Genomic DNA, 16,076 nt, shown 5'->3' on the forward strand with positions numbered 1-16,076 from the left:
TGTGATGATGTCCAAGATTCAAACTGCATCACTCTACACTGGTTACAAGCAGATGCAATAAATCCTTGGTGGGTCTGTATATATCTCAAAGGAGCGAAAGTAAAGATAAAAAAGGAAAACTGAGCACATTAGATAGTACAGATAAAACCACTTGAATAGCAATTAAAACTGCACTTACAAATAATTGACATGATCAGTGAGCATCACTGTACAGCTCACCCAGAGATCACCATGTCCTGCCAACAAAGCTTGCAGTGAGACATCAAAGTTGAACAGTCTGTAGTGGACATTATTTTTTTCTATAAAGTGTCCAGAGAGACTGCAGAAAATGTCCCAAGAACATAAACGGGAGGAACATAATCTGTGGTGCAGGGTGATTCATTATCTCCACTAAACTAACTGGATCATGCCCCTTCAGACAAGTCTCTCCCGCTGCCAGCTTCCACATAAAAGCACAACTGCATTAGTTGGCTGGACATGGTATTGCTGTGGTACATCCGGTTATATAGTTACATGCAAGTGCAATTTTAATCTCATTATCAGAATTTTATATGCACTATCCACTGCGCTTGGTTTCTGGTTTTATACCGACTCAAACATTTAGCCTGAAGTTCTGAAAGCTGGAATGCCGAACACCGATAGTGATGCAGGGCACAATAGTACTGTTGGCATTTTATGCAGGTTCAGTTCAAAGGCCCATTGATCTACATGTGACAATGCACAACTCGAACTTAAAGCCCGTGTGCACTTTAAAAAAAATAAAATGAATGCACATTTTTGCAGGGGAAAAAAAAAAAAAAAAAAAAAAAAGTGCATTTATTATTTTTTGGAGCCTGTAAAGGCATTGCACCAGCAATCAGCAGGGTGGAAATCAGGCAGCAGCTGCAGCATTAGGAACATGTTCCCAAAGGTGAACTTGTTCTTTAATGTTAGATGTGGGTTTTCTAAAAAATAAATAAATAATATGTATATGAAAAATATAATGGAGTGGGCAGGGGGCTTTCATCAGACACAAAAAAAGCACATCATTCACTACCATTCACTCCTAGGGGGCCCTTTCACGCAAAACAGAACACAAAAAAGGCATGGAACACAGTAATCAGAACAGCCAGCATTTGATCAAGTTGATTACAAAAATATTTACTGAAGTCACATGATATAAATACAATGGTTTCTCTTCTGCATGGTACTTTATGTGGCTGAATAAATACAAGGGGTCCATTCTAGGAAGTCAAGGCTTTCCGTGCCATTTCCAGCGCTCCTCCTTGTGTCTCATTCCCACCAATGAAGCCAGTGGTGTGAACGAAGATACAACCTGGAATACCACTGATGGAGGAGAGGTCATCTGCCCGCAGTCCACGCCAGTCTTCTGGGAGAGAAAGTCTATGGGGGAATGACATGTGTTTTAGCTAACAGAACAATACGCAAATGATAGGCTAAATGGCATGATGTAAAGAAAAATATCTTGTTAGAATGTTTCATTGTTTAATGTCATGGATGCCTCACATTCTGGCAGCAAGTGGTCGATCTGATTCACGAGTGAGCTATGCATCAATTGCATCTTACCTCTAATCAGCTGGTAATACACAGGCCACATGTAATGCATATACAGTTCCTTGAAAAAGTATTCACACCCCTTGAAATTTTCCACATTTTGTCATGTTACAACCAAAAAGGTAAAATGCATTTTATTGGGATTTTATGTGACAAACCAACACAAAGTGGCACATAATTGTGAAGTAGAAGGAAAATGATAAATGGTTTAACATTTTTCACAAATAAAATACCTGAAAAGTGTGGCTTGCGTTTGTATTCAGTCCCCTTAACTCCGATACCCTTATCTAAAAATCTAGTGGAACCAATTGCCTTCAAAGTCACCCAATTAGTAAATAGAATTCATTGGTGTGCAATTTAATCTCAGTATAAATACAGCTGTTCTGTGAAGCCCTCAGAGGTTTGTTAGAGAACCTCCATGAACAAACAGCATCATGAAGGCCAAGGAACACACCAGATAGGTCAGGGATAAAGTTTTGCAGAAGTTTAAAGCAGGGTTAACAGTGTTGGCAGCATCATGTTGTGGGGATGCTTTTCTTTTGCAGGGACAGGGAAGCTGGTTAGAGCTGATGGGAAGATGGATGGAGCCAAATACAGGGCTACCTTAGAAGAAAACCTGTTAGAATCTGCAAAAGACTTGAGACTAGGGGTGGAGGTTCACCTTCCAGCGGGACAAAAACCCTAAACATACAGCCTGAGTTAAAATGGGACGGTTTAGATCAAAGCATATTCATGTGTTAGACAGGCCCAGTCAAAGTCCAGACCTAAATACAATTGAGAATCTGCGGAAATACTTGAAAATTGATGGTGACAGACGCTCTCCATCCAATCTGACAGAACTTGAGCAATTTTGCAAAGCAGAATGGGCAAAAATGTCACTCTAGATGTGCAAAGATGGTAGAGACATCCCCAAAAATACTTGCAGCTGCAATTGCAGAAAAAGGTGCTTCTACAAATTATTGACTCAGGGGGGCTGAATGCAAATGCATGCCGCACTTTTCACATATTTGTAAAATATTTTAAAAACCATTTATAATTTTCTTTCCACGTTACAATTATGTGCCACTTTGTGTTGGTCTATCACATAAAATCCCAATAAAACACATTTACGTTTTAGGTTGCAACATGACAAAATGTGGAAAATTTCAAGGGGTATGAATACTTTTTCAAGGCACTGTATGGACAGCATTCTGTTTTCCTATTATGCTAAACCAATGTCTTCAGTACTTCATGACTTAAAAAGGGTAACTCTACATTTGTGGGAAAAAATTAAAAAACAAAATATAAATATTATATATATAAAAAAAAAAAAAAATGGATTTTTGTACTCACTGTAAAATAATTTTCTCTGAAGTTCGACGGACACAGCTCCTTTAATTCTTGACCTATCATGCCACCTTCAGGAGATGACTAGGCAGAACATGTAAAAACAACAAAAAAAGCACAGCACGCCCAGAGGGTGGTCCCTCTGGCTATAAACCCCTCACCCTGCTTCCTGCAGCTCAGTTCGTCAAAAAGAGGTACAAACAAATAGGAGGGGTGGGTGCTGTCCCCTCCGCCCCCCCCCCCCCCCCGAGAAAAGGATTTTACGGCGAGAGAAAAAAAAAATAAATAAAAAAAAAAAAAAAAAAAAAAATAAAATCGCATTCGCTCTTTCATTCATTGACTGACACAGCCCCTTTAATTCTTGACCTTAGGGACGTCTCCAAGCAGTGTAAAAAAACAAAAAACACAAAAAAAGGAATGGAAGCAGCATAAACTTCATCCACAACAAAAAGGAACACCTCAACAAAGGAGTTGCCATTTTAAACGGCCGCCATCAAAACATGTGGCTAACTTATGCATTAAAAGATGCGTTCACAACAAACTTGTAACTGAAAGAAAGTGTAAATTGCAACCTTACACAGCTGCCTGTAAAAGCTTGCGGCCAAAGCAAGCATCTAAAGATGCGCTTACGTCAACTTTGTAGAATTTAGTGAAAGTGTGAACGGACGATCAAGTCACAGCCTTACACACCTGGGAGACAGATGCTTAATGTCGGAAAGCCAAGGAGGTTCCTCTTGCCCTGGTGGAATGAGCAGTGAAAGGAAAAAGGGGGCACCCGCCCCTTTAAGGCATAGGCCTGAACCACAATCTGTCTGATCCACCAAGAAATGGTGGTCGATGAGACCGCCAGACTTGTTTTTTTTCCCCCCAGACCAGCCACCAAGACAGAGTCTGACTTCCGGAAGGGAGCCGTAGCAGACAGATACACCTGTAGAGCCTGGACCACGTCCAGGGAATGTAAGGCAACTTCTTTCGGGTGTGTCAGCTTAGGACAAAGGCATGGCAGCACGATGTCCTCATTCAGATGAAAAGCTGAAACCACCTTTGGAAGGAAAGAGGGCTGCGGACGCAGCACCGCCTTATCCTTGTGAAGGGATGACCAGGTAGGGAGACTTGCATGACAAGGCCACCAACTCAGAAACCCTCCTGGCAGATGTAATGGCCACTAGAAAGACACTCCCTAATGTTTTCAAACAGCGGTTTCTGAAGCGCCGATAGCACCTGATTCAGATCCCACAGGGGTAGTGGTGGTCGAACCGGAGGGACTACGTGTCGAACACCTTGCACAAAAGTTCTCACCAATGAGTGAGTCGCCAAGGGACCCCTTGATGGTGCTTAAAGCAAGTTTCTGATCCACTGCTCGCTGCAAAGGCAGCAGAATCCTGGAAAATGAGTATGTGCGGACACCACCCCATCTCCTCACACATGGAGATGTAAGCCTTCCACGTACGATTGTAAATCTTTAGAGGAGGCGACTGCATTCTCTAAAGATTTACCATCGTACGTGGAAGGCCCTCAGCATACCGGAAATTACTGAGTCTGACAGACCTCAGTCCCTTAGTACCTGGGTTTTCAACAGCCATGCCATTAAAACCAGTGACGGTAAAGCAGAATGAAGTATCGGACCTTGAGATAGGTGGTCCTCTCGCATCAGCAGCTGCCAAGGAACATCCACCACCAGTCGTACTAGGTCGGCGTACCAAGGACGTCAAGGCCAATCAGAATCTCCGGAATCCCCTTAGCCTCCACTCTGCGCACCAGACACGGTAGAAGTTTGTGGGGGGTGGGGGGGAGGAAAGACGCATAAATCAGCCAATACTCCCATGGAGCCACCAGCGCGCCTGACGTGTCCGCCCACCATCCGATTGAGCCGAGAGGCCAGAGGACCACATCGGGTGTAGCCCACTTTAGGCAAAGGAGCTGGAATACATCCAGATGCAACAACCATTCCCCTGGGTCCAGCATCTGACGACTTAGGTAGTCCGCCTGCCAGTTTTCTACGGCCGGCACATGCCGCAGTGCCCACTGGAGGATGTGAGCAACCTCCCATGCTGCAGCCGAGCTCCTTGATGGTTGACATGCCACCGCCGTGGTGTTGTCCTACTGCATCCTGACCGGACGCCCCTGTAGCCTCATCGACAATGTGGAGAGGCACTGCCTGATCGCCCGAAGCTCGAGCACGTTGATCGGCAGTTGGGATTCTTCCCACGACCAGAGGCCCTGGGCTGACCTGACTGTACGCCCAAACCACTCCCCCCCCCCCCCCCCCAAACAGGTCAGGCTGGCATCCGTTGTAATAGCCATCCAATGGGGAGGAAAGAACGATCTCCCGGACTGAAGGGCCAGAGACCTCAGCCACCAGAGAAGGGAATTCCTGACTAGCTGGCTCACCTGAATTTGACAATCCAGGGATAATGGAGATTTGTTCCATTTTGGCAAAATCTCCTTTTGCAGGACTCGAGTGTGAAATTGTGCGTACAGTACTGCTTGGAAAGTGGCTACCATGAGGCTCAGAACTCGCATGCAGAAGCGCAGACCCTCACTCGCCTGCCACAACTTAGGAACTTAAGGCAAGGTACACAAATCCCACCCTCCTAGCTGCTCGCAGACTGAGGGGCCCCCCAGTAGGACTCACCACCCTGACCGAGTGCTGTCGCCGTCCGCTCTGCCCTGTGTCAGTCACGAAGTGCGCAGAGTAAAAAAAAACGCACTGTTCTGAGGTACACAGACAACAGCACTAAGGTGAACCACGCTGAGGCTAGAAAGAAAACAGCCGCCGGCCGTCCTATAAAAAAAAATAAAAAAATAAAAAATCATTAAGAAAATGGCTGCTGAACAGGGGGAGAGGGAGTCCCCTCAGGGAGCCAGGTCCTTCTACACTAGGCAGAAAAAAAACTGAGCTGCAGGAAGCAGGGTGAGGGGTTATAGCCAGAGGGACTGGGCCGTGCTGTGCAGTCTTGCCGTTTTTACATGTTCTGCCAGTCCTCCCCTGGTGGTGCGATAACCCTAAGGTCAAGAATGAGAAGAAGCTGTGTTTGTCAATGAATGAAAGAAATTTTGTGTCGAGATACTCCCAATAGGAAATCACATCTAAAAAGGGATGCAGACCCGACAATTTTCCTCAGAGCTTTGCAGGTGAAGCGGCCGGTTGACTATTATGAAACCACTCCCATTAAACTCACTTCTGCTCATGAGCATAGAGAGACGTACAGGGATGATGGTTTTCAGAACAAAAAGAGTAGGAATCTGCAACAAAGTTTTTTTAAAACCCTTGTAGTGTACATAGACCACCCAGAGGGGAACGTTTTTTCTTAAAAGCGGAGTTACTCCAAGTCACTGACCTAGAAAAAGACATCCAGGCAAGAGAAAGGGGAACCCTAAAGAAATGCATGCTCAGTAGGGTAGCAGATGTTTTGGGGGTAGTGTAGATATCAGAGACTATGTATCCCTTATTTCACAGAGACCTTTACCATGCTTTCTTTATAAACAAAAAAGCTTTTTTAAACTACTTAAAGCGGGAGTCCGCCGTTTTTTTTTTTTAAAGCCAGCAGCTACAAATACTGCAGCTGCTGACTTTTAAAATAGTGAAACTTACCCGCCCAGCACGCCCGCGATGTCGGCACCCGAAGCCGATCTCTCGATCATCTCTCGGGTGCTGCCGCCGCCATCTTGGGTATGGGAATCAGGAAGTGGAGCCTTTCGGCTTCATTTCCCGGTTCCCTACAGCGCATGCGTGAGTCGCGCTGCGCAATAAGGATGGTCCCCGCTGTCTCTGGGATCCGTGTGTTTCCCAGCAGGCAGCGGGGGACTTTTGGAAAGAGGCGTAGATTCTGCGGAAAGGGGCGTACCTTCTGCAGAATCTGTGCTGGAAGTGGGTGCAGATACCTGTACTGTACAGGTACCTGCACCCCCTCCCCCCTGTAAGGTGCCAATTGTGGCGCCAGAGGGGGGGGGGGGGGATTCCAATGAGCGGAAGGTCCACTTTAAGGACCAGGCCTATTTTTCAGACTTTGCGTTTACAAGCTAAAATAATTTTTTGCTAGAAAATTACTTAGAAGCCCCAAACTTTTTTTTTTTTTTTTTTCTTCAGACACCCCAGAGAATAAAACGGCGGTCATTGCAATACTTTATGTAAAACCATATTTGTGCAGCGGTCTTACAAGTGCAATTTTTTTGCAAAAAAAAAAAACACAGGATTTTTAAAACGGCTTACCTGTAAAATCCTTTTCTTTGATGTACATCAGGGGACACAGAGCCATAGTAATTACTATGTGGGTTATACGGCCACTGATAGGGCGTGCCAGTGTCCATCAGCTAAGGCAAGAAGTGTACTCCCTATATAACCCCTCCCACTACTGGGAGTCCTCAGTTTTGTAGCCAATCAATATAATCAATCAATTATATAAGATGTACATCAAAGGATTTTACATGTAAGCTTTAAAAATCCTGTTTTCTTTTCTTACATCAGGGGACACAGAGCATTACTATGTGGGATGCCCCATAACAATGGCAACTGAACAGAGGGAGACGACAAAAAACAGGAGGCCAGAGGACTCATACTGCAGCCTATTGCGCCCAAAGGTAATATTCTCATGACCGTTAACACAGATTTGATAAAATCTGGTAAACATATAAACCAAAGACCAAGTCACGGCCTTACAGATCTGAGCCATGGAGGCCCGATGATGCACCACCTAAGAGGCACTAATCGCCCTGGATGGGTATGCTCTAGCATAAGGAAGAATTTTCTTCTTAAGTCGAAGCTTGAACAATCACTTGACAAATCCATTTGGAAAATAGTACATTTTGACACTGCCTGTCCACATTTTGGCCCTTCTGGCAGTACAAACAAAACATGTTTTGCGAAACTGAGCGGTCGCCTTTAAATAATCTCTGATTGCTCTTACTACATCAAGGGAATGTAGTGCCTTCTCTTCCCTAGATTGAGGCTCTGGGGAGAAAGAAGCAAGAATAAGCTATTGGTTTACATGAAAAAAAAAAACATTTTTGGTAGGAATTCAGGATGAGCACATAAAACCACCTCATCTTTATGCATGATCAAATATGGCTCTTTACAAGACAGAGCCGCTAGTTCGGATACTCTTCTAGCAGAAGAAATGGCAACCAGAAAGATTATCTTTCTTCTCAAAAGAATCAAGCAAATTTCTCATAAAAAAGGTTCAAACGGCTCATTCAGCAAAGCCGATAAGACCAACTTTAAATTCCAAGCATTTAGAGGTGCCTTGATAGGGGGAATAATCCGTGTTACCCCCTGAATAGGCTCCGCATCAAGACTGAAGCATGAGGCCATTGAAAAAACACTGACAAGGCCGGGATCTGGCTCTTGATAGAAGTCAAGGCCTGCTTTATTTCAGATCCCATTTGCAGGAATCAGGGATCCTGCCTATGACATACTTCCTGGAGTGCCAACCCCCGGATCCACACCAAGGAACATATGCCTTCCAGACCCTATAGTAAATGATTTTGGAAGCCGGCTTCCTGGCATCAAACAAAAGTAGACACTACCGAAGGAGATCACCCATGATCCTTTATAAAAGTGGGATTCAACAGTCAAACCTGTTAAATCTTTCGTCCGTAAGGTAGGATGAAATACCAGACCTTGTGCAAGGTGGCCTGGCTATGATGGCAGAGTCCAAAGGATTCCTACTGCTATCTTTATGATCTCTGTAAATCAAGATCTTCTGGGACCCACTGGGGCCACCAGAATCACCTTTCGTTCCTGCGGAAAAGGTGCCGAAGTAGCAGAATTGGAGGAAACGCATAGATCAATGAAAAACTGATCCCATGGGAAGACTAATGCGTCTGTTCCGCCTGCTAGCAGAACCATTGTTGTTGACACAAAGTTGTCGACTTAGTTGTTGAATTTGGATGCGAATAGGTACATATCCGAAATACCCCATCTCTGACCTATCGCTAGGAAGATGTCGGGGTGAAGAGGCCATTCTCCCGGAATAATTGTTGCCGATTCAAGTAGCCCGCCTGCCAATTCTCCATTCCTAAAATGAAAATTGCCGATAGGCAAGGAATGTTGTGTTCTGCCCAAGCTAGAACATTATTCACCTCTATTTTTGGGCTGCACGACTTCTCGTGCCCCCCTGGTGATTGATGTAAGCCACTGTCGTGGCCTTGTCGGACTGAATCCTGAGTCCCGTAGTCCGCCCAAGATTCTAGGGCCAGACATACTGCCCCGAATCTTCCAAAATGTTGATAGGCAAGGTCCTCTAACCTGGCCCATGTCCCCTGGACAGAATCTTCTTCCAGGGCTGCTCCCCAGCCTAGAAGACTGTCATCTGTTAATACTTCCCAAGATACAGGTAGAAAAGATTTTCCCTTTTGCTGGATAACAACCAATTTAGGCTCTGACTTGCGTCAGGAGCCAAGCGTATTGGAAAAAAAACCAAGGCCCAAATCTTTTTATTTGCGACCGTCAGGATGGTGTTTTGAAGCAGTCTTGAGTGAAAAACTGTGCGAGGGATGGCCTCGAAGGAGGCCACCATTTCCCCCAACAATCTCATGCACAGTCGAATGGAAGGATTTTTCCTTTTTTGATAAGTTGAATTAGTCCTACAATGGAACGGATTCCCGTCTGGGGTAAGAATACCGTCTTCTGTACGGTATCCATAATCAGCCCTAAGTACTGTAATCACCTTGAGAATTCTAAGGAGGATTTTTCTTGGTTGAGTATCCAACCCAGAGATTCCAGGTAGTTACAGCTGTAATCAGACTCTAGTTTAGACCTGAGACTGAATGATCTATTAAAAAGGTAGACCGTCTAAATAGGCTAGGACCGTTATGCCTTGAGCCCTTAATCTGGCTCAAGGAGGTGCTGCTAGAATTTTTCAGAAAACCTGTGGTGCTGTGGCTAAACTGAATGGCAGGGCCACAACTGAAAATTATGATTTAAAATTTCAATGTGCAGAAATTTCTGGTGAGCGGGAAATATTGGCACGTGAAGATATGCATCTTTGATAATCGATTGACGCCCAAAAACTCCCCTCCTTGCAGGATGGACACAACCGATCGGATTGATTGCATGCAAAAGGATCGGGTGTATAAAGCCGCGTACACACGGGCGGACTGTATGGCCAACTTAGTCCGTCAGACAATCCGACAGACAGTCCGTCCTACTTTCGAATGAACGGACTTGACCACACACGAATGCACAAACAGTCCGTCGAAAGTTTGCGCGATGACGTGTACAGCACGTACGACGGGACTAGAAATAGGAAGTCCAATACACAGCAATGCAACCTTTCACCGTGTAAATCCTTTCTGAGCATGCGCCATACTTAGTCTGTCGAACTAGCCTACTCACGAGCGGATTGTCCGCTGGAACCAAAGTACGACGGACAATATTACAGAAATTCCGAAATACTTAGTCCGCCAGACTGCACGCTGAAAAAGTCAGCTGAAGCCCACACACGAGCGGACTGTCCGCTGAAATGTGTTTTGACGGACTAAGTTGGCCAGACAGTCTGCCCGTGTGTACGCGGCTTTAGTGCTGTTTCAGATCTTTGAGATCTATAATGGGTCTTACCTCTTTGTTTGGATCTGGAAAAATAAAAGGTTTGAATCAAAACCTGCCAAAAAAAAAAAAAAAAGGGGAGGAAACTGAAACACTCAAACTCTAGAGGGGGGGGGGGGGGGGGGGTGGGGAAACCCACAACCAAACCCCTGCAGAAGCCACCCATCTGTCCTGACATTGTCTTGAGAATTGCAGAAGCCTTCCCCCCACCTGAACGGGCAGGGGCGCCCCTTCATGAGGAGGTTTTAGCATTCTGCTTTGTGGGCTTTCTGACCCAAGATCTCTTCTGACTCTGGTGCTGCCCTTGGGGACTTCCCCTTGAACCTGACAGTGAGGCCTTCGAGACTGCCTAGAGCAGTGATGGCGAACCTTGGCACCCCAGATGTTTTGGAACTACATTTCCCATGATGCTCAACTACACTGCAGAGTGCATGAGCATCATGGGAAATGTAGTTCCAAAACATCTGGGGTGCCAAGGTTCGCCATCACTGGCCTAGAGGCTTATGCCCCTGGCACAGGAGAGGTAGCACAATTAAAGGAGAATATTTGAACTTCTTCTTTACTGGTAAGAGACCTTTTCCCATTAGAAGGCCTTTGGACGTACTTATCCAGATCGTCTCTAAATAGCCGTTCACCATGAAAGGGAAAACTGGCTAAGAGCTGTTTACATGGTGCTTCGGCTGACCAATTTTTCAGCCACAGAACTCTGCGAGAATGCACTAGTCCAAGCATAAGCCATGAAGCTTAAATGATAGAGTCTTTCATAGCATCTACTGTGAAACACAGTGCGTGTGATATACCAGCCCATTGATCAGGCCGAATTGAAAGTATCTCCACAAACTGTTCCTTAATGAACTGAGATATACCAATTGCAGCAAGGACCGGCTGCTTGCTGAACTTGCTAAAAAACATACAATAGCAATCTACTGAGTCACTCAGCAAAGGTCATCTTTAACCACTTCAGCCCCAGAAAGGGAGGGAGAGAGAGGGAGAGAGAGGGAGAGGGAGAGAGAGGGAGAGAGGGAGAGAGAGAGAGGGAGAGAGAGAGAGAGAGAGAGAGAGGAGAGAGAGAGAGGGAGAGAGAGAGAGAGAGAGAGAGAGAGAGAGAGAGAGAGAGAGAGAGAGAGAGAGAGAGAGAGAGAGAGAGGGAGAGGGGGAGGGGGAGGGGGAGGGGGAGGGGGAGAGGGAGAGGGAGAGGGAGAGGGAGAGGGAGAGGGAGAGGGAGGGAGAGGGAGAGGAGGGAGAGGGAGAGGGAGAGGGAGAGGGAGAGGGAGAGGGAGAGGGAGAGGAGAGAGGGAGAGGGAGAGGGAGAGGGAGAGGGAGAGGGAGAGGGAGAGGAGAGGGAGAGGGAGAGAGAGAGAGAGAGAGAGAGAGAGAGAGAGAGAGAGGAGAGAGAGAAATTTCTTAATCAGTTCAGGCCAACATATATTCTTCTACTTTTTCCCCCCAAAAATATTGCAATAAGCGTATATTGATTTGCGCAACAGTTATAGCATCTGCAAACTATGGGAAAGATTGATAGCATTACAACATTTTAATTTTTATTTTTTTCCTAGTAATGGCGGTGATCTGTGATTTTTAGCGGTACTGCGGCGGATAGATCGAAGACTTGACACTTTTTTGGGTCCACTGGCATTTATACAGCGATCAGTGCTATAAAAATGAACGGATTACTGTGTGAATATCACTGGCAGGGAAAGGGTTAACACGGGGGGGGGGGGGGGGGCAATCAAGGGATTAACTGTGTGTTCTAACTATATGGGGATAGGACTGACTAGGAGGGGGAAGTTTTTCCCCCACTTAGTAGGAACAAACGATATGGCTCCTCTCCTCTGACAGCACAGGGGATGTGTGCGTTTACACACACACACACACAAACCCCCGTGCTGGCGTGTATGGCCGGCTGTGATCGTGCCTGGCAGCCACGTGCAGTAGGCGCACGGTGCGCCCTCTGGTGGCTGAAAAAGGGTAGGGTGTACCCGTACGGGATTGCACCCAGGAAAGCCATTGTACCACAGTATATCTGCGTCACATGGTCGGGAACCAGTTATTTCCTTTTAATACCAACGCATATATTATGTCAACAGCAGCTGATGGATTGCTTCCACTGACCTCTGGACCATGCACCCCCCCTCCGCTATCCCACCTGTGTGCCCAATACACCCAAGCACTTTAGTAGTTGGTAAGCGTTGAACCACATGAAAAAATGTTAATGCATCTCCGAGCTGGGGTGAGAAACTTCACACCTGATGTGACTTATATCATGTCGCACTCTACCTGTTGTGTCTGGGATGATAAACACACAAAACTAAAGTGAACAGCAGTCAGAAATTATGGCAGGGAGAAATTTCAGAATCAGATTCTGGCTTTTTTTGCCCCCTGGTGCAGACCTGACATTTAACCATTACTAATTATATTTACTTAACACCACTAGGACGCTATTCAACAGAATGTCAAAATTATGTTTTGTTACTCACCGATTTTGAAAAGTATTGGGACCTGTGGGGACACACTGAACCCTCCACTTTCCGCTCTGATCTGGATAAATTACATATTTTATTTGTTTCTCTAGACTTAGTTCTTTTTCCACCTGGAAAAGGTGCTCCTTCCAAGGACACCCACCTTGCGCCAACATGACCACTTCCCCACTGCTATCTACCTGGAGAAAAAAAAAAAAAAAAAAAAGTCTACTTTACTGGGATTGCAGAGGACAACAAAGCAGTCATTTGTTAGCCAATTTTTTTTTTTTTAAGGCGTGCAGTATTCTTCATAAACAAAGCATACCACCTCCAAACAAAATTTAAGAGAAAGAGGCCCTCTATCGGAAAAATAGGATTTTTTTGTAATCACCGTAAAATCCTTTTCTCTGTAATTCACCGACTGACACAGCTTCTCCCTTTAGACCATTGGTTGTTATGCCACCTTCAGGAGAAGACTAGGCATTACATGTTAACATGTGATAATAAAACTAGAACTTTCTAGTTCCGCCCAAGGGGCAGTCCCTTGGGTAACAAGCCCTCAGCATGCTACTGCAGCCTCAGTACATCAACAAGCAGTATAACGTAAAGAAAAATATGAAGGGTGGGTGCTGTGTCAGTCGGTGAATTACAGAGAAAGGGATTTTACGGTGAGTACAAAAAAAATCCTATTTTCTCTTATATTCACCGACTGACATAGCTTCTCCCTTTAGACCATTGGGACGTCCCCAAGCAGTGCTAAAACGAGGGGTGAGAAAACTGCATAAAACTTCATCCACCATGGCATGTGGGAGCTAGTACAAAAATTTTTTTTTTGTGTGGGTAAAAACTACATTGTGTGTGGAAAAACCACCACAAAAAATAAAAAAAACACAGGGTGCTCCTCAACGGAGAAGCACTAACCTCAAAGTGCACCAAAAACTGCGGTAACGAATGCAACAGTGCATTAACTTAAAAAAGGTACTGCGTTTTTACAAAAAAAAAAAAAAAAAAAAAAAAAGTCAAAGATTGCATAAGCAATTGCAACTATACAGCCGCCTGCAAAACTTTGCCGTCAAAACAGGTATCACCCGATGCACCGACATCTACCTTGTAGAACTTTGTAAACATGTGTACAGAAGACCAGGTCGCCTTTTACACACTTGAGCGGCAGACGCTTCATGTCGGAAGGCCCAAGATGTTCCTATTGCCCTCGTGGAGTGGGCCATGACCAGAAGGGGGGGACACCTGCCACTTCAAGGCGTAGGCTTGTACTACAATCTGTGTGATCCACCTGGAAATGGTGGCCGACGAGAACCGCCATGCCTTTCTTTGGACCAGCCACCGAAACAAAAAGTGATTCTGACTTCCGGAAGGAAACTGTGGCAGACAAACACACCTTCAGAGCCCGAATCATGTACAGAGCATGAAGGACCACCTCCTTAGGATGTGTCGGCTTAGGACACAGAGATGGTAACACAATGTCCTCATTGATGTGAAAACGCCAAGACTACCTTCGGCAGAAAAGACTGTTGCGGACGCAACACCACCTTATCCTTGTGGATAACCAGATAGGGCGACTTGCAGGACAAGGCCGCCAGTTCCGAAACCCTCCTGGCCGATGTGATGGCCACTAGAAAGACCACTTTCTAGAAAAGAGTCAACAGGGGAAACTGATATTTTCAAATGGCGGTTTCTGAAGCGCCAATACCAGGTTCAGATCCCACAGGGGTAATGGTAGATGCACCGGAGGGACTACATGTTGCACCCCTTGAGCAAGAGTACTCACTATAGAGTGAGACCCCAAGGGTTGCTGAAAAAAAAAAAAAAGACAGCCAAAGCTGATATTTGTCCTTTACTGGTGCTTAAACGCCAATTTCTGGTCCATCCCTTGCTGAACAAACAGCAGGATTCTGGATATAGAAAAGGAGTGCAGATGCCATCCTTTCTCCTCACACATGGAGATGCAGGCCTTCCAGGTATGAAGATATATCTTCCGCGCTCCCTGACAGACCCCGGATCCTCAAAACTTGGCTCTCAATAGCCAATGCCGTTAAAGCAAGCGGTGGTAAAGCAGAAAAAATGAGAATCGGACCTTGAGACAGAAGGTCCTCGCGCAACGGCAGTTGCCAGGGAGTGTCTGCCACCAGGCGCACTAGGTTTGCATGCCAAGGATGCTGAAGCCAACCTGGGGTAACCAGTATTACTGGGATCCAGTCGGCTTCCACTCTACGAAGCAGACGTGGCAACAGTTTCAGTGGAGGAAAGGCGTATATCAGCTGATACTGATCCCACGGAGCCACCAGCTCGTCTGAAGCGTCTGCGCATGGACCTCTTGTCCTGGACACGAATCTCAGCACCTTCCGATTGAGACGGGAGGCCAGAAGATCCACATCTGGTGTGCCCCCCACCACAGGCACAGTAGCCTGAACACCTCCGGATGCAACGCCCATTCTCCTGGGTCCAGGATCCGACGACTTAAATAGTCCGTCTGGCAGTTCACACCCGGGATGTAAATGGCCGGTATATGTCACTCTGCCCACTGAAGTATGTGAGCGACCTCCTGTGCATCGGCCAAGCTTCTTTTTCCTCCTTGGTGATTGACGTTAGCCACAGCAGTGGCATTGTCTAACTGGATCCTGATCGGACGCCCTTGCAGTCTCATTGACCATGTGGAGGCATAGCCTGATCTCTCTCAGTTCAAGTAGGTTGATCGGCAGATTGATCGGCCGTCGACTGAACTCCCATCACTCCACCCCAGCTGAATAGGCTGGCGTCCGTTGCGATCACTGTCCATTTCAGAGGTAGAACGACTTCCCGGACTGAAGCACCAGAGACCTCAGCCACCAGATCAGGGAACCCCCTGACTAACTGGCTCACCTGCCTCGAAGGTGAGCCCCATGAGTCCCAGGACTCGCATGCAGAGTGCAGCGACGGCCGCTTGCGGTTCATCAGCAGTTTTACCGTGGCTCTGAGAGAGTCTGCAGCTTGTTTCAAGGGAGAAACACTCTCGCTTCCATGGAGTCCAGCAGCAAGCCTAGGTACTCCAAACGCTGAGTTGGTACTATCGCCAACTTTTTTAGGTTCAACAGCCCCCCAAATTCTTGGCAGGGTCTGCATGGTGATCGCCGCATCCTCTTCAAACTCTGAGATGGAAGAAGCTCTCAGGAGGAGATAGTCTAGGTAACCCACAA

General features: G+C 46.2%; 1 protein-coding gene across 1 annotated transcript in view; it reads right to left on the reverse strand.

Moving 5' to 3' along the window:
- Positions 1–1,124: 1,124 nt before the first annotated feature.
- The window catches only part of MYG1 (MYG1 exonuclease), a 51,877-nt gene continuing 36,925 nt past the window's right edge, over positions 1,125–16,076 (reverse strand). Inside the window, exons 6-7 of the mRNA XM_077483854.1 lie at positions 12,904–13,085; positions 1,125–1,383 (exon numbers count right to left, since the gene is read on the reverse strand). Of these exons, the coding sequence (XP_077339980.1) occupies positions 1,224–1,383; positions 12,904–13,085 (342 nt within the window). The 3' untranslated portion in view covers positions 1,125–1,223. The remainder of the gene's footprint in view (positions 1,384–12,903; positions 13,086–16,076) is intronic.

The sequence above is a fragment of the Lithobates pipiens genome, unplaced genomic scaffold (genome assembly GCF_037356315.1).
Source record: "Lithobates pipiens isolate NorthernLeopardFrog02 unplaced genomic scaffold, aLitPip1_a1.2 Scaffold_16, whole genome shotgun sequence".
Taxonomy (NCBI): Eukaryota; Metazoa; Chordata; class Amphibia; order Anura; family Ranidae; genus Lithobates; species Lithobates pipiens.